Source organism: Propithecus coquereli, unplaced genomic scaffold (assembly GCF_000956105.1).
Source record: "Propithecus coquereli isolate 6110/MARCELLA unplaced genomic scaffold, Pcoq_1.0 Scaffold209, whole genome shotgun sequence".
Taxonomy (NCBI): Eukaryota; Metazoa; Chordata; class Mammalia; order Primates; family Indriidae; genus Propithecus; species Propithecus coquereli.
In genome coordinates, this window is record NW_012145967.1 from 729,612 (window position 1) to 748,030 (window position 18,419).

At 39.0% G+C, this 18,419-nt stretch overlaps 1 protein-coding gene across 3 annotated transcripts in view; it reads right to left on the bottom strand.

Annotated features, from left to right (window-relative positions):
• ZBTB44 (zinc finger and BTB domain containing 44) overlaps nucleotides 1-18,419 on the bottom strand; it is a 47,446-nt gene that overhangs the window by 16,871 nt on the left and 12,156 nt on the right. For all 3 annotated transcript variants that reach the window (XM_012644309.1, XM_012644310.1, XM_012644308.1), the window contains exon 2: nucleotides 3,266-4,339. In XM_012644309.1, the coding sequence (XP_012499763.1) occupies nucleotides 3,266-4,283 (1,018 nt within the window). In that variant the 5' untranslated portion in view covers nucleotides 4,284-4,339. The remainder of the gene's footprint in view (nucleotides 1-3,265; nucleotides 4,340-18,419) is intronic.

Sequence of the window (18,419 nt, forward strand, 5' to 3'; positions counted from 1 at the left end):
TCTCTATTTAAAAAAAAAAAAAAAAGCTGGGCGTGGTGGCATGTGCCTATAGTCCCAGGTACTCAGGAGGCTGAGGCAGAAGGATCACTTGAGCCCAAGAGGCAGAAGTTTGAGGTTGCAGTGAGCTATGATGACATGTCACTGTACTCCAGCCTGGGCAACAGAACAAGACTCTGTCTCAAAGAGAGAGAAAGATTTGGAGCAGGTGACACAGACACAGGGAAGGTCCTATGAAGATGGAAGCAGATACTGGAGCAATGAAGCTAAAATCCAAGGAATATCAAGGATTGCTGGCATTTGCCAACAGCCAGAAGAGGTAAGGAAGAATTCTTCTCTACAACTTTCCAAGAGAACAAAGCAAGAACCTGCTGACTTTTACTTCAGGCTTCTGCTCTCCCAAACCATGAGAGAATCAATTTCTGTTGTTTTAAACCACTCAGCTTGTGTACTTTGTTGCAGCAGCTTTGGGACACACACAGAGGGTAAAAACACAAGATACTAACAATGTCAATATGGCTTTCTGGTTCTTCAATCTTTTGGACAAATCTGATTCACTGTTGGCTTTTCTTCTACTCCTTCCAAACCTTGAATATAGATATTGCCCAAGGATTAGTCCCTTGGGACTAAGCTTATGTATTTTCCTACTGAGACTGAATTTGCCACTGCTATTTGGGAAAAGTCTCAAATTGGTAATCTCACCAATCCTGCCTTTTCGACCGCTTTGTGGTATGACATTCCTTGGTTATTGTGCAAGGATAATTTACAGAAAATTGACCTTGCTGAATTACTTTTGTTTTTATTTTTTTTTTACATTGAATAGCAGACCTGTATTACAAGACTGAATTACTTTTAAAGCTGAGTTCAGCCAGGCATGGTGGCTCATGCCTATAATCCCAGCACTTTGGGAGGCAAAAGCAGGATTGCTTGAGGCCAGGAGTTTGAGACCAGGTTGGGAAATATAGCAAGACTCCATCTCTGGAAAAATAAAAAAATTAGCTGGGTGTGGTAGCACCTGCCTGTAGTCCTAGCTACTTGGGAGGCTGGGGCAGGAGGATCACCTGAGCCCTGGGTTTCAATGCTGCAGTGAGCTATGATCATGCCACTGCACTCCAGCTTGGGCAAGAGAGAGACCCTGTCTTTTTAAAAAAAACAAAAAAGTTACCTCACAGTCCTCAAATTCTGGATTCCTACCTTCTTCTACTAATTTTCATATTGCAGTTACTGCATTTAATATTAATATATGCTAAAAGAGCTACTCCATTATATAGTTACCATTATTTTTTGTACCACTAAGAAACAAAAATATAACTAAAAGATTATAAAATGTAATGTAACATAGCAGTCCCCAACCTTTCTGGCACCAGGGACCAGTTTCATGGAAGACCGTTTTCCCACGGATGGGAGTGGGGGGTTAGGGGGGAGGCAGAGCTCAGGCAGCGGTGCCAGCGATGGGGAGCAGCTATAAATACACTTGCTCACCTGCTGCTCACCTCCTCCTGTGCTGCCCTCTGTTCCTAAGTTTCACGGAGGACAATTCTTCCATGGAGGTGGGTGGGGTGGGGAGAGGTGGGTGAGGTGGGGAGAGGTGGGGAGGTGAAACTCTGCAGCTCTGTCCCTGACAGGCCACGGACCAGTATTGGTCTGAGGCCCAGTGGCTGGGGACTGCAGATGTAAGACACATCTGGATTCAGAGATAACAAAATATGAAAAATTGTGACTTTGAGTCAATATAATAAAAAGTAGTAACACGATTTCCTAGTCATCAGAGTACTTTGACCTCTCCTATTCCTTCAATCTACATACTCACTATCATTAGGTATTGATTTTTTTTTCAAAGTCTCACAGTATCTGTTTTCTTTATACACAGTTTTAGTCTTCATTCATACCAAGATAACTACTATAACTGGTTTTTTTAGACTGTCTCCGCTCCATGAAATTCTCTGCATACCAACACCACACTAATTTTCCTAAAATACCTACATACGTTTTATTTTTCATTCCCTTTAAGGTAGACCCTTAATACCACTGAGATAAAATCCAAGCTTACACGGCCTAGCTGTGGCACACACCGCTAGTCGCATATCCAATCTCCATTCTGCTCTAATTTTGTTTGAGGCAGTTTGCACCAAACTAATACACAGTATCTTCCCAGATTCCCTTGCAGCTAAGAATGATCATGTGACATAGTCTGGCAGAAGTTTTTCAGGGATTTCTGAGAATATCTGTGCTTTCTTGATGTAAGCACTGTCCCTTTCTACAGTACAAAGCTAAAGATGAAGTGAGCACCTTGTAAACATGAATTAAGTATAAATGGGTAAAATGTATAGAACTGACAAAACTGAAGATGGCAGATTAAAAATATACAAGGGGCCTAGGTCACCAATGACAGTGTAGATCCACTGTACTAGGTCTGGACTTCCTATTTCTGAACAATTTTACATGATAAAAATAAAATCCTTTTTGGTCAAGCCACTGCAGGAGGGCCTCTCTTATATGCAGTTAAATGCAACCCTAAAGGAAACCAGCATTCAAGTCTTGTCACAGCCTGCTCTCAACCACACCTTTTTTGTCTTACCTCCCATTATGCCCCACATTTTCAGGCCTCTGTGTTTATTCACATCATTTTGCACTGAATTCGCTGCTTACCAAACACACAGCCTTCTTCCACACCTTTGTGCTTGCGTACGTGCTCTGTGCTTTTAAACACACTTTCACAGAAATGCCCTCCCTTTGCTCAAGCAAACTCCTACTTACTGCATTAAGATCCAGCTTCACTATGTAGCATTAACTTGCTCATTCCTTTGTTGTACCCTTAATGCTTTCTTCATACCTCTAGCCTAGCACTTTTAATCACTCATCGTAATCACTTATTCACACATCTACTTCCCCTATTAGACTATTAACTCCTTCTTTGCGGGGACTATGTGTTTTTTTTTATGTAGCACCAATGTCTGGCACAGGGTAAGTTTCAAATAAGCATTTGAATGAGGAATAAAATGCTAACTGGATTTTTTTTGCATTCAAAGTTAATTCATAATTCTTATCTCAGACTTTGTCCCATCAGATATTGTCCAAATATTTTTTCCTTCCCCAATAGTAAAAGAAACTGTAGTGCTAATAATAGCATCTTCAAAAATCCAGTTATCATGTTTTACTCTTCCTTCTATTTTCTACAGGACTGAGCACAAAACCTCTTATCTAACAGGAACTTCGAAATGTTTGAATTAACTTTATACCATCATGAAAAATAAAGAAGACATTATACCTATAGATGAAGACTGTGGACTAATCAGAAGGTCCTCTTGGACTTGTTCACTTCCTGGCACTGTCTGCTGATCACTCAGGGAACTCTGAGATGCACTGACAGGCTGGGACACTTCCTCGTGGACCTCCTCATCACTTAACCTTTCTACTTTGACCCGGACATCTTCTTCCGTACTCAGAGGCAAGGTAGTTTTTGTGCTTTCACAAGTCACGTAATCAGCAATTCTTCTACCTGTCTCAGACGGGCCAGGTAATTCTAAAGTCCGGGTATTTTCTGCCTGCTTAACCTTGTCAGGTTGAATCCTTCGATCAATTCCAAAAGGGAAAGTCCAGGGAAAAGCTAAAGAAGAGTCGACTGGCTGATTTCTATTTTCTGAGTAGGAAGCTGAAGAATTCAATACCTGGGGTGAACCTGTTTGCGTGCTACACTTTACAGGACTTTCAGGAGACATAACAATGTAGCTTTTGCGCTTTCTCCGGGATTCTCGGCAGACAGGAATGGTTCTTTCTACCACACTGCACTCTGAAGAAACTGGAGAAATGCTTCCATCTCGAGAAGTAAAATTGCAGTTAGAATTATTTTCTTGTCCAGCATCTAGACCCTTTTCTGGTTGGCTGTTGGGTGTATTCCATAAAATGCTTGATTTCATGAATTCTGAGCAGGTGCTAGCAACACTAAACATTTGCATATAGCTGGCTGCAGCTAGAACATCAATAATATTTTCTGTGTTAATTGACAAAGTGGCCGTGTAAGCATATTCTAAGAGGGGTATAAAGCCAGTCACGGTAACATGATGCAGATCCAACACATTCTTGTTCTCATCCTCTGCTTGGCCTACAAGTTTCGTGCGAAAGAAATCACTGCAAGCTGCTAGTACTACTTTATGTGCCCGGAAGATTTTGTCCTGGACACGAATAGTGATATCGCAAAAATGTCCATCATTTCGCAGCATATTTAGCTTTCCAAGCATTTCCTGGCTGTGGGAAGAGGAGCTATGAGTAAATGTTTTCACACCCATCTTTTCCTTCCTCTTCTACAGATGCTCTTCAAGGATGCAAATGAATCAGAAATGTCCTAAAAAAAATACACAAAATAAAGCATTAATTGATGGTTTAGTAGTTTAACTAGAAGGAGATTTAGATTATTTTCATGTGGCCAGTGTGCTAAATAAAAAAGTTGAAAGATGGCAGTGAGAAACTTCAAGGTAGGGAATGTATTAAAATAAACTCTCCCTACCGGCCTTCCAAATTGTACAGTCAGTGGAGTCAGTGAATGGCTTGAGCTACAACAGTTTGTAAATAACAATAATTGTAGAGTGCTTTGTGTGTGCCAGACAGTATTATAAATGCTTCAGATTTGATAATTTATTGATTGTCATGGTATCTTTCAGTAGGTACATTATTATTCCTGTTTCTAAATGCAAGCATGCAGTGGGTAATGCCAGTTTAAACACTAAACAATCCATTACATAATTGTCCCTTTGAATGTTCTATGCAGGTACATGTACAGGGGAAAAGACAGACAGGGAAAGGGGAAAAGACAGACAGGGAAAGGGAAAAAGAGCAGGGGAAGTGGAAAAGAAAAAAAAAAGAGATTTTAAGATGAATAAAAAAGGTCACTGACTATTCTAATTTGAGAAGATAAAATGCTCAAGCTGGGACTGTTCCCTGTCTGATATCACAATAGAAAGGATAAAAGGCATAAAATCCTGTGCTAAGGCAGCCAGGTAAGGGCACTGAAATAATTATCTTGACCACAATGAGTGGTGACAGTTCAAATATAAACCTGCTCCACATATCCTTCCTGAACAGAACTAATCACAACGAGACACTGGACAGCTAGAATCGGTCTACTATGCAAACCATCGTTTAACGTATTTGCTGATCTCTCTCTCATAGGAATGAGACGAAACGGAAGAAAATGTGAGTGCTATATACAAAGTGTGTTGTTCATTTGTTCCATCCCAAGAAACTGGCTTCTGCTTCCAAAGCCTGGCCTTCAAGAGTGCTTACTTTGACTGGGATCATGGGGTTGAGGGAGGAAACATGCCTTCAGAGCAAGTGACACAGTCATAGTCCAGGGACCATCTGCATGAACAGAGGTGTGAAAGCAAGAAATTAAACAGCGATTTAGAGAACATGTGCAGCAGAAAGTTAAAATGAAACCACTTTAATCTTGGAATGGCTGAAGGCCCCAGCAACAGATGCTGTACTACATTCCCAAGTGAGGGGCAAGGCCGCCTATTCAAGGGGGTAGTGGACAACTATTTTTCAACCTTGAGCTACATCCACCTTCAATGTTCAAGGATAAAGACTAGAAAAGGTGCTCACTTCGGCAGCACATATACTAAAACTGGAACGATACAGAGGTTAGCATGGCCCCTGCACAAGGACGACACGCAAATTCGTGAAGCGTTCCATATTTAAAAAAAAAAAAAATTAGAAAAGGATTTTTGCTGAGAGTAATCAGTGTGTTGTAAATTCCAAACCCCATCCTAGTCCCTCCTACTCCCCTGCAATGGAAGGGGCTTTGAGGGATGTTTCGCCCTTTGTCTCACGTCTATGGAAAATGTGACGTACTTGGAAAAACTCTTAAGGACACAAATCTGATTTAAACATTGGCCAAGACCAAGCCAACGTCACATGAAAACAATACAGTGGGCCGGGCGCAGTGGCTCACGCCTGTAATCCTAGCGCCTCTGGGAGGCTGAAGTGGGCTGATCGTTTGAGCTCAGGAGTTTGAGACCAGCCTGAGCAAGAGTGAGACCCTGTCTCTACTAAAAATAGAAAGAAATTATCTGGACAGCTAAAAAAATATATATATAGAAAAAATTAGCCGGGCATGGTGGCGCATGCCTGTAGTCCCAGCTACTCAGGAGGCTGAGGCAGAAGGATTGCTTGTGATAAGGAAAACCCCCATCTATTACTTGGCACATCAGCCACCTGAGACCCCCCACCCCTCATGGAAGACCCGCATCAGCATAATACTAACCTATTACCTGGCCCATCAACTAATCTATTACCTGGCACCGCACATCAGCATAACACTAAATCTACTACCTGGCGCATCAGCATAACACTAAATCTACTACCTGGCGCATCAGCATAACACTAAAATCTATTATCTGACACATCAACTAACCTATTACCTGGCAGGCATTAGCCACCTGACCCCCCAGATCACTACAACTTAATAAAAGTGGGAAAACGCAGATAGACGGTGCTCAGAACTTGGTGGCGAGGCCCATCTGAGCCCGCCGGCGAATAAACTTTGATTCTCTGACTCTCCATGTGCCACTCCGTGTGTCCTCGGGACCACTTGCTATAACACTTGAGCCCAGGAGTCTGAGGTTGCTGTGAGCTAGCCTGACACCACGGCACTCTAGCCCAGGCAACAGAGCAAGACTCTGTCTCAAAAAAAAAAAAAAAAAGCTACAACTAAGACAGGAAGGCAAGAAAAAGAAAAGAGAACCAAAGAAGAGAGGGAACAAACAGAAAATGGCAGACTTAATACATAACATTATCAATAATTACCTTAAATGTAGTTTAAATAAAACTAATTAAAAGACAGTAACTGGCAGAAAAGAATATATATATACACACACACACACACACACATACAAATAAACATGAGCTAACTATATGCTATCCATAAGATACTCACTTCAAACATAACCATATATGTACGCTGAAAGTAAGAGGATGAAGAAAATATAAAAATGCACTGCTTAATGAAGTACCTACTTGCTACATGTGGTTATTTTACTTAAATAAAATTGAAAATTCAGTTTCTGAGTTTCACTTATCACATTTCAAGTAGTATTATTAAAAATCAGTTTTACTGTATTGGTGATATGCTCTTATCACTTTATTTATAAAAATTTCTCCAAAAGTCTGCTATAAACTAAAAAGCCTACATCACCTAAGTTATTTAATAAGCAACAGTTAAGGTTTGTATTTTACTATAGCAAAATATACACAAAATTTACCATTCTAACTATTTTTAAGTGTTGCGTTCAATGGCATTAAGTACATCCGCATCGCACAATCATCGTAACTATCCATCTCCAGAACTCTCCCATCATCCCACATTGACATTCAGTCCCTAGTGATAATAACTCCCCACTTTTTCCTCCCCCTAATTCCTGGTAACCAATGTTCTACTCTCAGTCTCTATGAATTTGACTATTCAAGGTACCTCACATAAGTGCAATTACTCAATATTTGTCCAATTATATCCGGCTTATTTCACTTAGCAAAATGTTCTCAAAGTTCCTCCATGCTGTAGTGTGCGTCAGAATTTCCTAAGGCTGAATAATATTCTTTTTACATACACAACAAATTTTGTTTATCTGATAGACACCTGGGTTTCTTCCACAGGTTTTAAATCCCCGATTTAATTAATGCAAGTGAGGTTGGAATCACAAATTCAGACAATCTCCAGGTACAGAGGAATCTTTGAGGCCGTCTAGTCCCACAGCCTTCTAACTTAAATCATTTGACTGAAGTCACTCCAATCATAAAATTCTCTTAAGTATTCTGCAGTATATATTGAGTATGAGTGGCTACCACTTTAAACTGTTCATATTTCTTTTTCAAGTTGGCAATTATCATCTGTATTTTAATTAACCTATTTAACCCATTAACCTATTTAACCATGACATACATGACAACTGATATTCAGATATGTGCCATATACTTCCATAGGCAAGGACAGATTTTTTTAAATTGTGGTAAAATATGTAACATACAATTTGCCACTCTAACCATTAAATGTATAGTCCATTGGCATTAAGTACAATCACACTGTTGTGCAACCAGCACCATTACCTATTTCCAAAACTTTTTCATTAGCTAGGCTAGATTTTTATAAAACTAAAAAAAATGCAGAGAACAAAGGCAAATAGCACCACAGAGTTTATTTTGGCATGGTCACAGCAAAAGAAGTTTACACTGTGTGTAAGACATAAATTCATCCATTTAAACTATATCAAAAATTTTTTCATTTTTATATAAAGGAAATAAATTACATGTTCAATCTGATTTTTGAAAATTAAGTTTTATTTGACAATCAGAATCTTGATTTTTTTGTTTTCTACCCCACAGATATTAAAAAGGCAAGCAAACATGTAGGTAAAATTTTTTCACAAATGTAATATTAGAATTCATGGAATTTATAGAATAACACTGTATGTGATGTTACCGCAAATTTTCTCATTGTACCATTCTTGCTTTTAGGCAATATGGATATACAACTCTCATACTTTGTTTACTCATCCTTCTCTTATTAAAAATTAACAGATAGGCCGGGCGTGGTGGCTCACACCTGTAATCCTAGCACTCTGGGAGGCCGGCGGGCGGATTGTTTGAGCTGAGGAGTTCGAGGCCAGCCTGAGCAAGAGCGAGACCCCGTCTCTACTAAAAAAATAGAAAGAAATTATCTGAACAACTAAAAAATATATAGAAAAAATTAGCTGGGCATGGTGGCACATGCCTATAGTCCCAGCTACTCGGGAGGCTGAGGCAGTAGGATCGCTTGAGCCCAGCAGTTTGAGGTTGCTGTGAGCTAGGCTAATGCCACGGCACTCTCTCTAGCCAGGGCAACAGAGTGAGACACTTTCCCCTCCCCCCCAAAAAAATGAATGGATAAAATAAAATTGAAGTAAATGTAATAATCACAAACACTTCAATAATTTATAATTGCCACAACTATTAATGGTTCTTTACAAGAGGGTGTGGCAATTAAGTTACAGAAGCCCAATTCTTGAAACTCTAATTTGACTTGACAACTGATCAAGAGACTGTAATCACAAAACTTTTGCTAAGATCTCCTCCTTTGGCCAAGCGTGGTGGCTCACGCCTGTAATCCTAGCACCCTGGGAGGCCAAGGCGGGAGAATAGCTTGAGCTCAGGAGTTCAAGACCAGCCTGAGCAAAAGCAAGACCCTGTGTCTACTAAAAATAGAAAAAATTAGCCAGGCATGGTGGCGCACACCTGGAGTCCCAGCTACTTGGGAAGCTGAGGCAGGAGGATCTTTTGAGCCCAGGAGTTTGAGGTTGCTGTGAGCTAGGATGACGCCACGGCACGCTAGCCCAGGCAACAGAGGAAGACTCTGTCTCAAAAAAAAAAAAATGATCTCCTCCTTTGAGGACCCTGAGTAAAGTTGGTCAAGAACAGGCCTTCAGATAGCAGCTTTGGAAATCACCAGTCTTTATAGATACTATGAAAAAATTTCTGCTTTGATATAGCCAATATTATTTTGTTTCTAGAGGAACCATATGCAGGCTATGGGTTAAGATGCTGGGATTCAGCTGGTTGGTAGTTTTCATTCTGTTATACTATAACTATTACTATTCATGGCTTGACTGTCATCTTAGAGGCAAAAAAGATAAAGGATAGAAGAACAGATTGAAAAAGAAGCAATATTTTTCCCCCTCAGATGGGAAAAAACACACAGAAATAAAATGAAAGAACTGGAATTTTAGCACTTAAAGAGAACAGAGGAAATTATAGTTGACGAAACGAAGTTAAGTTTAGCTCAACAAACATTTATTGGGTACCAGATACCTGTGGTAAAATCCACAAAGGTTGACAAAGTCAGCAGAGCTAAGAGTGGAGCACAGATTGATTCTCGCAGTCCACTGCTTTGTCCAAAAATCAAAGTTAGAAACAGGACTTGAACCCTAACCAGTCTCTCTAAATTACCAATCCTTCTAAATTACAAGTATTCCTCCTACTGATTTAATAGTAGTATAAGAATAAGTCTGTTTCTATAAAGGAACAATTGTGTGTTTTTTTTGAGACAGAGTCTCACTCTTTTGCCCGGGCTAGAGTGCCCTGGCGTCAGTCTAGCTCACAGCAACCTCAAACTCCTGGGCTCAAGTGATCCTCCTGCCTCAGCCTCCCAGGCAGCTGGGACTACAGGCATGTGCCACCGTGCCCGGCTAATTTTTTCTATATATTTTTAGTTGTCCAGCTAATTTCTTTCTATTTTTCTTTAGTAGAGACAGGGTCTCGCTCTTGCTCAGGCTGGTCTCGAACTCCTGAGCTTGAAGGATCCACCCAACTCAGCCTCCCAGAGTGCTAGGATTACAGGCGTGAGCCACCATGCTGGGCCTCAAGTAGCCTCTTGAAAACTGGATTGTATATCTAAGAGAGTAAGAATGAAAATGGCAAGTAATGTCTTAAAACACTACTATAAAATTATTTTGGCCTCATATACTCTCTCAAAAGGTTCTGGAGATCCACAGATTACATTAACCATTGCCTTAAGGCTTAAAGATCAGGGGATAGTTAGGAATTTGTAAACAAGAACTTAAAGAAGGCTAACCATAAACAGGCTGGGTGCATGGCTGAGCTTGAAATCCCAGCACTGAGGCTGGGCTGGGAGGTTTGCTTCAGGCCAAGAGTATGAGACCAGCACACAAAGAGATCCAGCCTCTTAAAAAAAAAAAAATTGGGTAAAATCAAGGTTTAAAAAAAAAAAAAAAAAGAAAAAAACAAAATGCCCCAAACAAAACAAAACACAAAAAGAAGGCTAAGCAGGTTGAGTGGGTGGGCTGAAGTTTAAACAAACCACAGAAAAGATGGTTCCATAGCTACAAGGGTCTATCAAATTTGCACATCAAAGAGTAGTAAAATGGTGTGGTATTCAAAGTGCCTGAGGGGTCTGTTCTGCCAGACCCTCACTTAAGATAACAGTAAAGGATGGGTGTTATATTTGTGTATTTGGGGGAGGGGTACCTACCTTAACAAATTTGCAATGTAGATGTAATAGACCTGTTTAGGTAAAAGATGCTGGTCAAGAAAACGTTTATCAGGCCCAGCAAAATAGAACCTGCTGGGGAACTTCAGGGGTGAAGTCTCTGCAGATTTTTAAAAAATGAAATAAAAGCCTAGCATGGTCCTGGCTACTTGGGAGGCTGAGGCAGGAGGATCACGTGAGCCCAGGAGTTCAAGGTTGCAGTGAGCTATGATTGGGCCACCATAGTCCAGCCTGGGTGACATAGCAAGGCCCTGTCTCTAAAAAAAAAATAACTGAAACAAAAGGTGGGGGGCATACAAAACAAGCCAACTAAGTGTTCTTTCTCATCTCTGGATTTAAGGCTTAGAATTGGGGTCATTTTGTAACCACAGCAGAGCTAGCCTAAGGATGGCAAAGCAAAAAGTTGAGAAGAATTTAGGTCCTTGATGATACCACTGAATTAACCAACCGAGGCTGCCCTACCCTAGTACTTCGTTTTGCTTTTGTTTGAAATACATGCCCTTATTGCTTAAGCCACTCGATTCAAGGTTTTCTGATAACACAAAATGAGTATCCTCATATAGATGTGCCATAGGTAGGTACTTCAACGGGTCCAAGTGAATTCATTATCATTTCTCACAAATATACTCTTCCTTTTGAAGTTCTCTGGCCAAAAAGCAAAAACCCCCAAAAGCAAAAAACCCCCAATGTCAACCAGGGGTGGGGAACCTGAAGCCTTGGGGCCACATGTGACCTTCTGGATCCTTGATTGCAGCCTTTTGACTAAATCAAAATTTTGCAGAACAAATCCTTTTATAAAGTTTAACTTGTGAATGATACCTTTATGGCAAAGACTACAACTGTGATTAAGTATCTTGGAATGGGGAGATTATCCTGGATTATCCAGGTGGGCCCTAAATGCAATCACAAGTATCCTTACAAGAGAGACAGAGCGTTATCTGACAGACAGAGAAGGTGGTGTGAAGAGGGGGAGATGAGAGGGTGGCAGGGCAGCGCGGAGACTGGAGTGATCAATGATGGGGTCTCAAGATGAATGCCTGCAGCCAACGCAATCTGGAAGAGGCAAGGAATGGTTTCTCTTCTGGAGCCTTCAGACAGAGTGAGTGCCAACACGCTGATTTCAACCGAGTGAAACTGATTTCAAACTTCTGGCTTCCACAACTTTGAGAGAATAAATTTGTTGTTTTAAGCCATTCAATTTGTGATAATTACTTACAAGAGCCATAGGAAACTAATACAATGCCTCTTTCCCTTTTCCTCTCAACACAGACCAGGTCACTAAGACCTGTCTCAAATCTATCCTTCCCTTTCTCCACAGCCACTGCCTTGGACTACTTAAATAGCATTCTGATCTGTCACCTTGACTTAATCATCTGAGTCCAGATACTTACTAGCCAATGCCTCGGTTATCACGCTGAATACTCCGTACTTTTCAGCACTTTCATATACCTTGTCACATCTGACACAGGTTGATTTCAATATACAAAATCCTTGAGATAACGTAGAACCACTATCTCCCACTATATTGATGAGGAAATTGAGGCTCAGAGAATAAATGACCTGTCCAAGGTTACAGAGCCAGTAACAGTAACTTATATCCTGATGTTAAGCTTTCTTACTACATATTTTATATTCTTTCTACTCTATTATGCTTTTAGATGCTTTAGGCTGCTATCTCTCTCTCCCTATTCTCCAACACGAACTCTTCATTCTAAACAGATTTTGACTCATCATTCTTCAAATAAATATCCCACACATACTTCCACTTCCCCAGCTCTGGTCCCTTTTCGGAATTCCCTCCTTACTGATGTCAACAGGCCAAATCCCACTCTTCATTTTGTTCTTTCCTGCACCCTAGACGTCAGCCTTCTATTTGTATGTCACTTTCAGATTACAATATATTTTCAAATATATTTTCTTTGGATCTTAAAACCTTATGAAGTAGATTAGGAAACTAAAGGTCAAGGAAAATAAAGATCAGAGAAAATAAATGGCCTAACAGGGACTCAAATTCAGGACCTCTGACTTTAATTAAATCCTGTCCTCATTTTACTATTAAACAATGCCGTCTTTCCCTCCACTGAACTCTTGCAGTAGTTCTGCCTGGACACGCTGATCCAGATTGATATAATACCAATTTGTTTACCAGGATATACGCCCTGTCTCTCCAAGGATAATTTCATGTAATCAATTATGCCTGTGCTGGGGCCGGGCACAGTGGCTCACGTCTGTAATCCTAGCACTCTGGGAGGCAGAGGCAGGAGGATCACTTGAGGTCAGGAGTTCGAGACCAGCCTGAGCAAAAGCAAGACCCCCGCCCGTCTGTCTGTCTGTCTCTCTATATATAAATAAATAAAATTAATAAAAAAGACCAGCCTGGGCAACATAGTAAGACCGTGGTCTCTATAATTATGCCTGCGCTCCTAGCACAGATTCTTTAAACATTATTTTATGAATGCTATCCTGAGATATAACTGATGGACAACAAAACTGCACATTTTTAAAGTGTACAATTTGATGAGTTATGACACATATATCATCGCAATCAAAATAAGGAACATTTTCACGATCCTTATAAGCTTCTTTGTACCTCTTGGTAATCCCTCCTTTTTGCTCCTTCCCAGGAATGATCAATTTGCTTTTCATTTTAGATTAGCCACATTTTTTAGAATTTTATATAAATGGAATCATATAGTGTACACTCTCTCATTTGTCTGGTTTCTTTCATTGGATATAATTATTTTGAGATTCATCCACGCTGTTGGGCCTCAGAATTTTTATTCCTTTTTATTGCTGAGTACTATTCCACTGCATGGATGTACCACAATTTGTCATTTAACTGTTAATAGACTCTGAGTTGTTTGCAATTTGGGACTATTACAAATAAAACTGTTACGCGCATTTGTGTACAAGTGTTTGTGTGGACAAACCAGCAGAGGTTCTTAATCATTTGTTTTCTATACCATTTAGATGCGTTATACTCTTACCAGTAACACTGCTTATTATAGTGCAGTGCTTCCACAAAAGAATCACTGCTTTACTACTCAAGACAGTATTTTATGTATTAATAGGTGATCAATGAGTTGTTTATAGATCTTGCTCTCCCACTGACCCATATGTGACTTGTGGAAAGAGGCCAGGCCCTGTCTATATTCTATAACTGCCTTACAAAATGGGAACTGAAAAAATGCTAAATAAATGTTTGTGGTTTATGGTGCTTATCTGGGGGATAAGTGTATTCTTTTACGTTCAATCATGTTATTAGTAAAAGTTTAATTGCAAATGAACAAAATAAAATTTAGGACAAAATATAATAAATATTTTAAGAGTTTAACATATATAGCATGCAAATGTTCTGTAGAAAACCTGTTAATACAGCGTATCTAACAAAGGAAGAACTCCAAATAGAAACTTCATTTTAAAATCACATATAAATTTTATGTATGTGAACTCGAACTAGTGAAAATTACGTCAACCACCTCCCTTCCTCCACAAAGATAAAATAAGATGCTTCCCACTATTATTTTCTTAAGAATCAAGTTTTTTTCTTTATAAATATAGCAGTACCTCATTATTTAAAATTTTATTCTAAATGTGTCACTTGTTGTCAATCTAAGTAAAAGCAAATGTCTGCATTTTTCCATGAAATGAACCAAGCTTTTTAGAATGGATTCACATGAGAACTCGTATTTGAGAACATGCTTTTTCTTTCTCTGAACACTAATAAAACTGTATATGATCTTTATTTGACAATGGTTTGTTTCCCAAGAGTCTTCCTTAAATGTTTATGAGGTTTTCAGGGAGAACTTCAAATAGATTACTTTATCTGAATTTAAAAAGACCATTTAACTTTTACAAACAGCTATAATCAAAGATTACAATCTTTAATCAAAGATTCCAATCATTTTACTACATAAATAATCCCTTTCAATTCAGAACTTTGAGAGAGACTGAGACTTACCCAAAATTAATCAATAAATCAATTAAACCAGCAACATTAAACAATTTAGAATTTCCTCTCATTGCTAGTAGTCATTGAGTCATGCTGATTGTTAATATCTACATGAAGGAAGATAAATTAATACATATTGAGTAACTCCCACCAAGTATCATTATCTCACTCTGGACTCACAAACTCTGGGAAAAGGATTTTTAAAATCCAGTTATAAATGAGGAAACAGAAGGTCAAATTAACTTATCTACAGTCCTATACTAAGTAATAAAACCAGGATTTGGGCTCAGCACAGTAGCTCATGCCTGTAATCCTAGCACTTATGGAGGCCCAGGCAGGAGGACTGATTAAGGCCAGGAGTTCAAGACCTGCCTGGGCAACATAGTGAGACCCCCATTTCTACAAAAAATAGAAAAATTAGCCCCGCATGGTGGCACACACCTGTAGTCTCAGCTATTTGAGAGCCTGAGGCAGGAGGACTGCTTGAGCCAGGAGTTTGAGGTTGCAGTAAGCTATGACACCACCACTGTACTCCAGCTGCAGCAACAGAATGAAATCCTATCTCAAAACAAAACAAACAACAAAAAAACAGGATTTGAACAGAGGTCTGACTAAAAATTTCAATTCTCAGTCCCTTTTCCCCATCCCATCATGTTGCCATTTATAAGAACTTAACTACAGTATTTAAGGGATATAAGCCATTAATATACCATTATTACCGGAATAAAAGCTGAAAGAAAGGGCCCATCTGATTCACCTTTTTGGCTCTTACAGGAGCAAGTCAAATTCAAGTCACTTTTAGTCAACTAGCATTTAAAGAGCTCCTTTTTCTTTCCCATAAAGAGTTTTTAAGCGTTCACATCAAGTGCTCAAGAATTTAGCTACATATATGCTTTAAAATATATACAGAAGTACAGTGGCTTTCTCCAACATGCCTTTACACATGTTGCCAACATTATATACATCTTGGTATGGGCTGAATTTGTCCCCCTAAAAACATATATTAAAGTCCTAACCCCCAGAACCTCAGAATGTGACCTTATTTGGAGACAGTGTCCTTACAGAAATAATGAAGCTCAAGTGACATCATTAACACATTGACTACCACACTAGAAAAAAATTTTTTTCCTTGGGGCCATGGTGTTTTATTATGAAAATGAAATAAAAACTTTGAAAACAAAATGATCCTTTCTAATTTAATGAAAACTTATTTTTTATTGTTTTTTGTGTGAGTTATATGCAACTTGAAAAATACTTCATGTAGCTCCCAAGGTAAAGAGACATGTGAGTTACATGTGCTTCATGAGGCCCCGGGCTCAAAACTAGCATGAGTTAAATACAACTCACATGGCAGTTAATGCGTTACGGCATTCACATATAAAGGGAAAATTTCCAGACAGATTTGCACACAAGGAGAATGCCAAGTCAAGAGTGGATTTATGCTACCACAAGCCAAGGCACTACCAGAAGCAAAGAGAGAGACCTGGTACAACACATCCCTCCCTCATGGCCCTCAGAAGGAACAACCTTGCTAACACTTGATTTCGGACTCTTAGCCTCCAGAACTGTGGGACAAAAAACTTCTGGTAACAGCCATCCGGTTTGCTGCACGTACTTTATGGCACCCCTAGCAAACTAATACATGTTGCTTTTCAAAATAATGTAAAATTTAAATACATTAAATTTTAATGAACTAAACATTTATACCAAAAGGCAGAAATTGTCAGAAAGTATAAAAGAACATGTCCTGAAATTCAATTTAAATAAAATGAAACAGGTATGGAGGAAGATATGCCATGCGTCCAAGATCAAGGAAGATTCGGTTTAAAAAAAAAGATAGGAAAAAATAAGCTAACAACAACAAAAAAGATATACTACGTGAACAGTTAAGTATAAGAAGGATGAAGTTGGCTTATTTTAATATTGGATAAAGTAGACTTCAAGACAAAACGTATTAAAACAGAGGTGAAAAACAATAAAAAAAAGTGCATGAATCTAATGATAATGCTTCAAAATACAAGCAAACACTGACAAAATTAAAGGGAAAAAAGGTAATTCCACAATAATAGGGAGCTTTTAATACATTGTCTTGCAAATGATGGAACTAGACCAAAAGAAAACACCAGTAAAGACATAAACAATATGAATACCATCAACCATCTTGACCTAATTGATATTTATAGTGTAGAATACATATTCTTTTCAATTGCAACATGGTATGTTCACCAAGATAGACCATATGCTGGGTTAGGGCTCTAAGACAAACCTTAATAAATATTAAAGGAATGAGTGCACATAGGATATGTTTTCTCATTACAACAGAAAAAAATTTAGAATAAGATATTAAGAAAATCCCACTTATTTGGAAATTAAACAACATACTTCCAAAATAATAATCCAAGGTTTGGTCAAGGAAGGAATCAACAAGGGAAATCTGGAAAATATTTTTAACTGATATTGAAAATAAAACACTATCAAAATTTGTAGGATGTGGCTAAAGTGGTACTTAGATGAAAATTTATAGCTTTAAAATATATATTAGAAAAAAGGTCTAAATATCAATATCCTACCACCTCACACCCATTAGAGTGGCTACTATGAAAAACATAATAACAGAAAATAACAAGTCTTGGCAAGGATGTGGAGAAATAGGAACACTTGTGTACTATTGGTGGCAATGTAAAATGGTGTAGCTGCTATGGAAACCAGTATGGCAGTTCCCCCCAAAATTGAAAAACAGAATTACCATATGATCTAGCAATTCCATTTCTGGGTATATATCCAAAAGAACTGAAAGAGCAGAGACATGAACAGGTATTTGTACATTCATGTTCAAAGCAGCATTATTCACAATCAAAAGGTATTAACTGAAGCAACCCAAATGTCCAGCAACAGATGAATGGATAAACAAAATGTGATATATACATACAATGGAAAATACGTGGCTTAGAGAGAAAGGAAATTCTGATATATGGTACAACATGAATGAACCTTGAAGACATTATGCAAGTGAAATAAACCAGTCAAAAAAGGACAAACATTGTATGAATCCAATTACATGACAGAGTAGTCAAATTCACAGAAAAAGAAAATAGAAAAACGGTTGCCTAGGGATGTAAGGAGAGGGGGACGGAGAGTTACAGTTTTGCTTTTTTTTTTTTGATAAAGAGACAGGGTCTCATTATGTTGTCCAGGCGGGAGTGCAGTGGCTATTCAGAGGCATCATGACAGTGCCTTATAACCTCCAACTCCTCATCTCAAGGGATCCTCCTGTCTCAGCCTCCAGAAGAGATACAGTTTTTTGTTTGTTTTTTGCGATGGAGTCCTCTTCTTTTGCCTGGGTCAGTGCTGTGGCGTCAGCTTGGCTCACAGCAACCTCAAACTCCTCGGCTCAAGCAATCCTCCTGCCTCAGCCTCCCAAGTAGCTGGGACTACAGG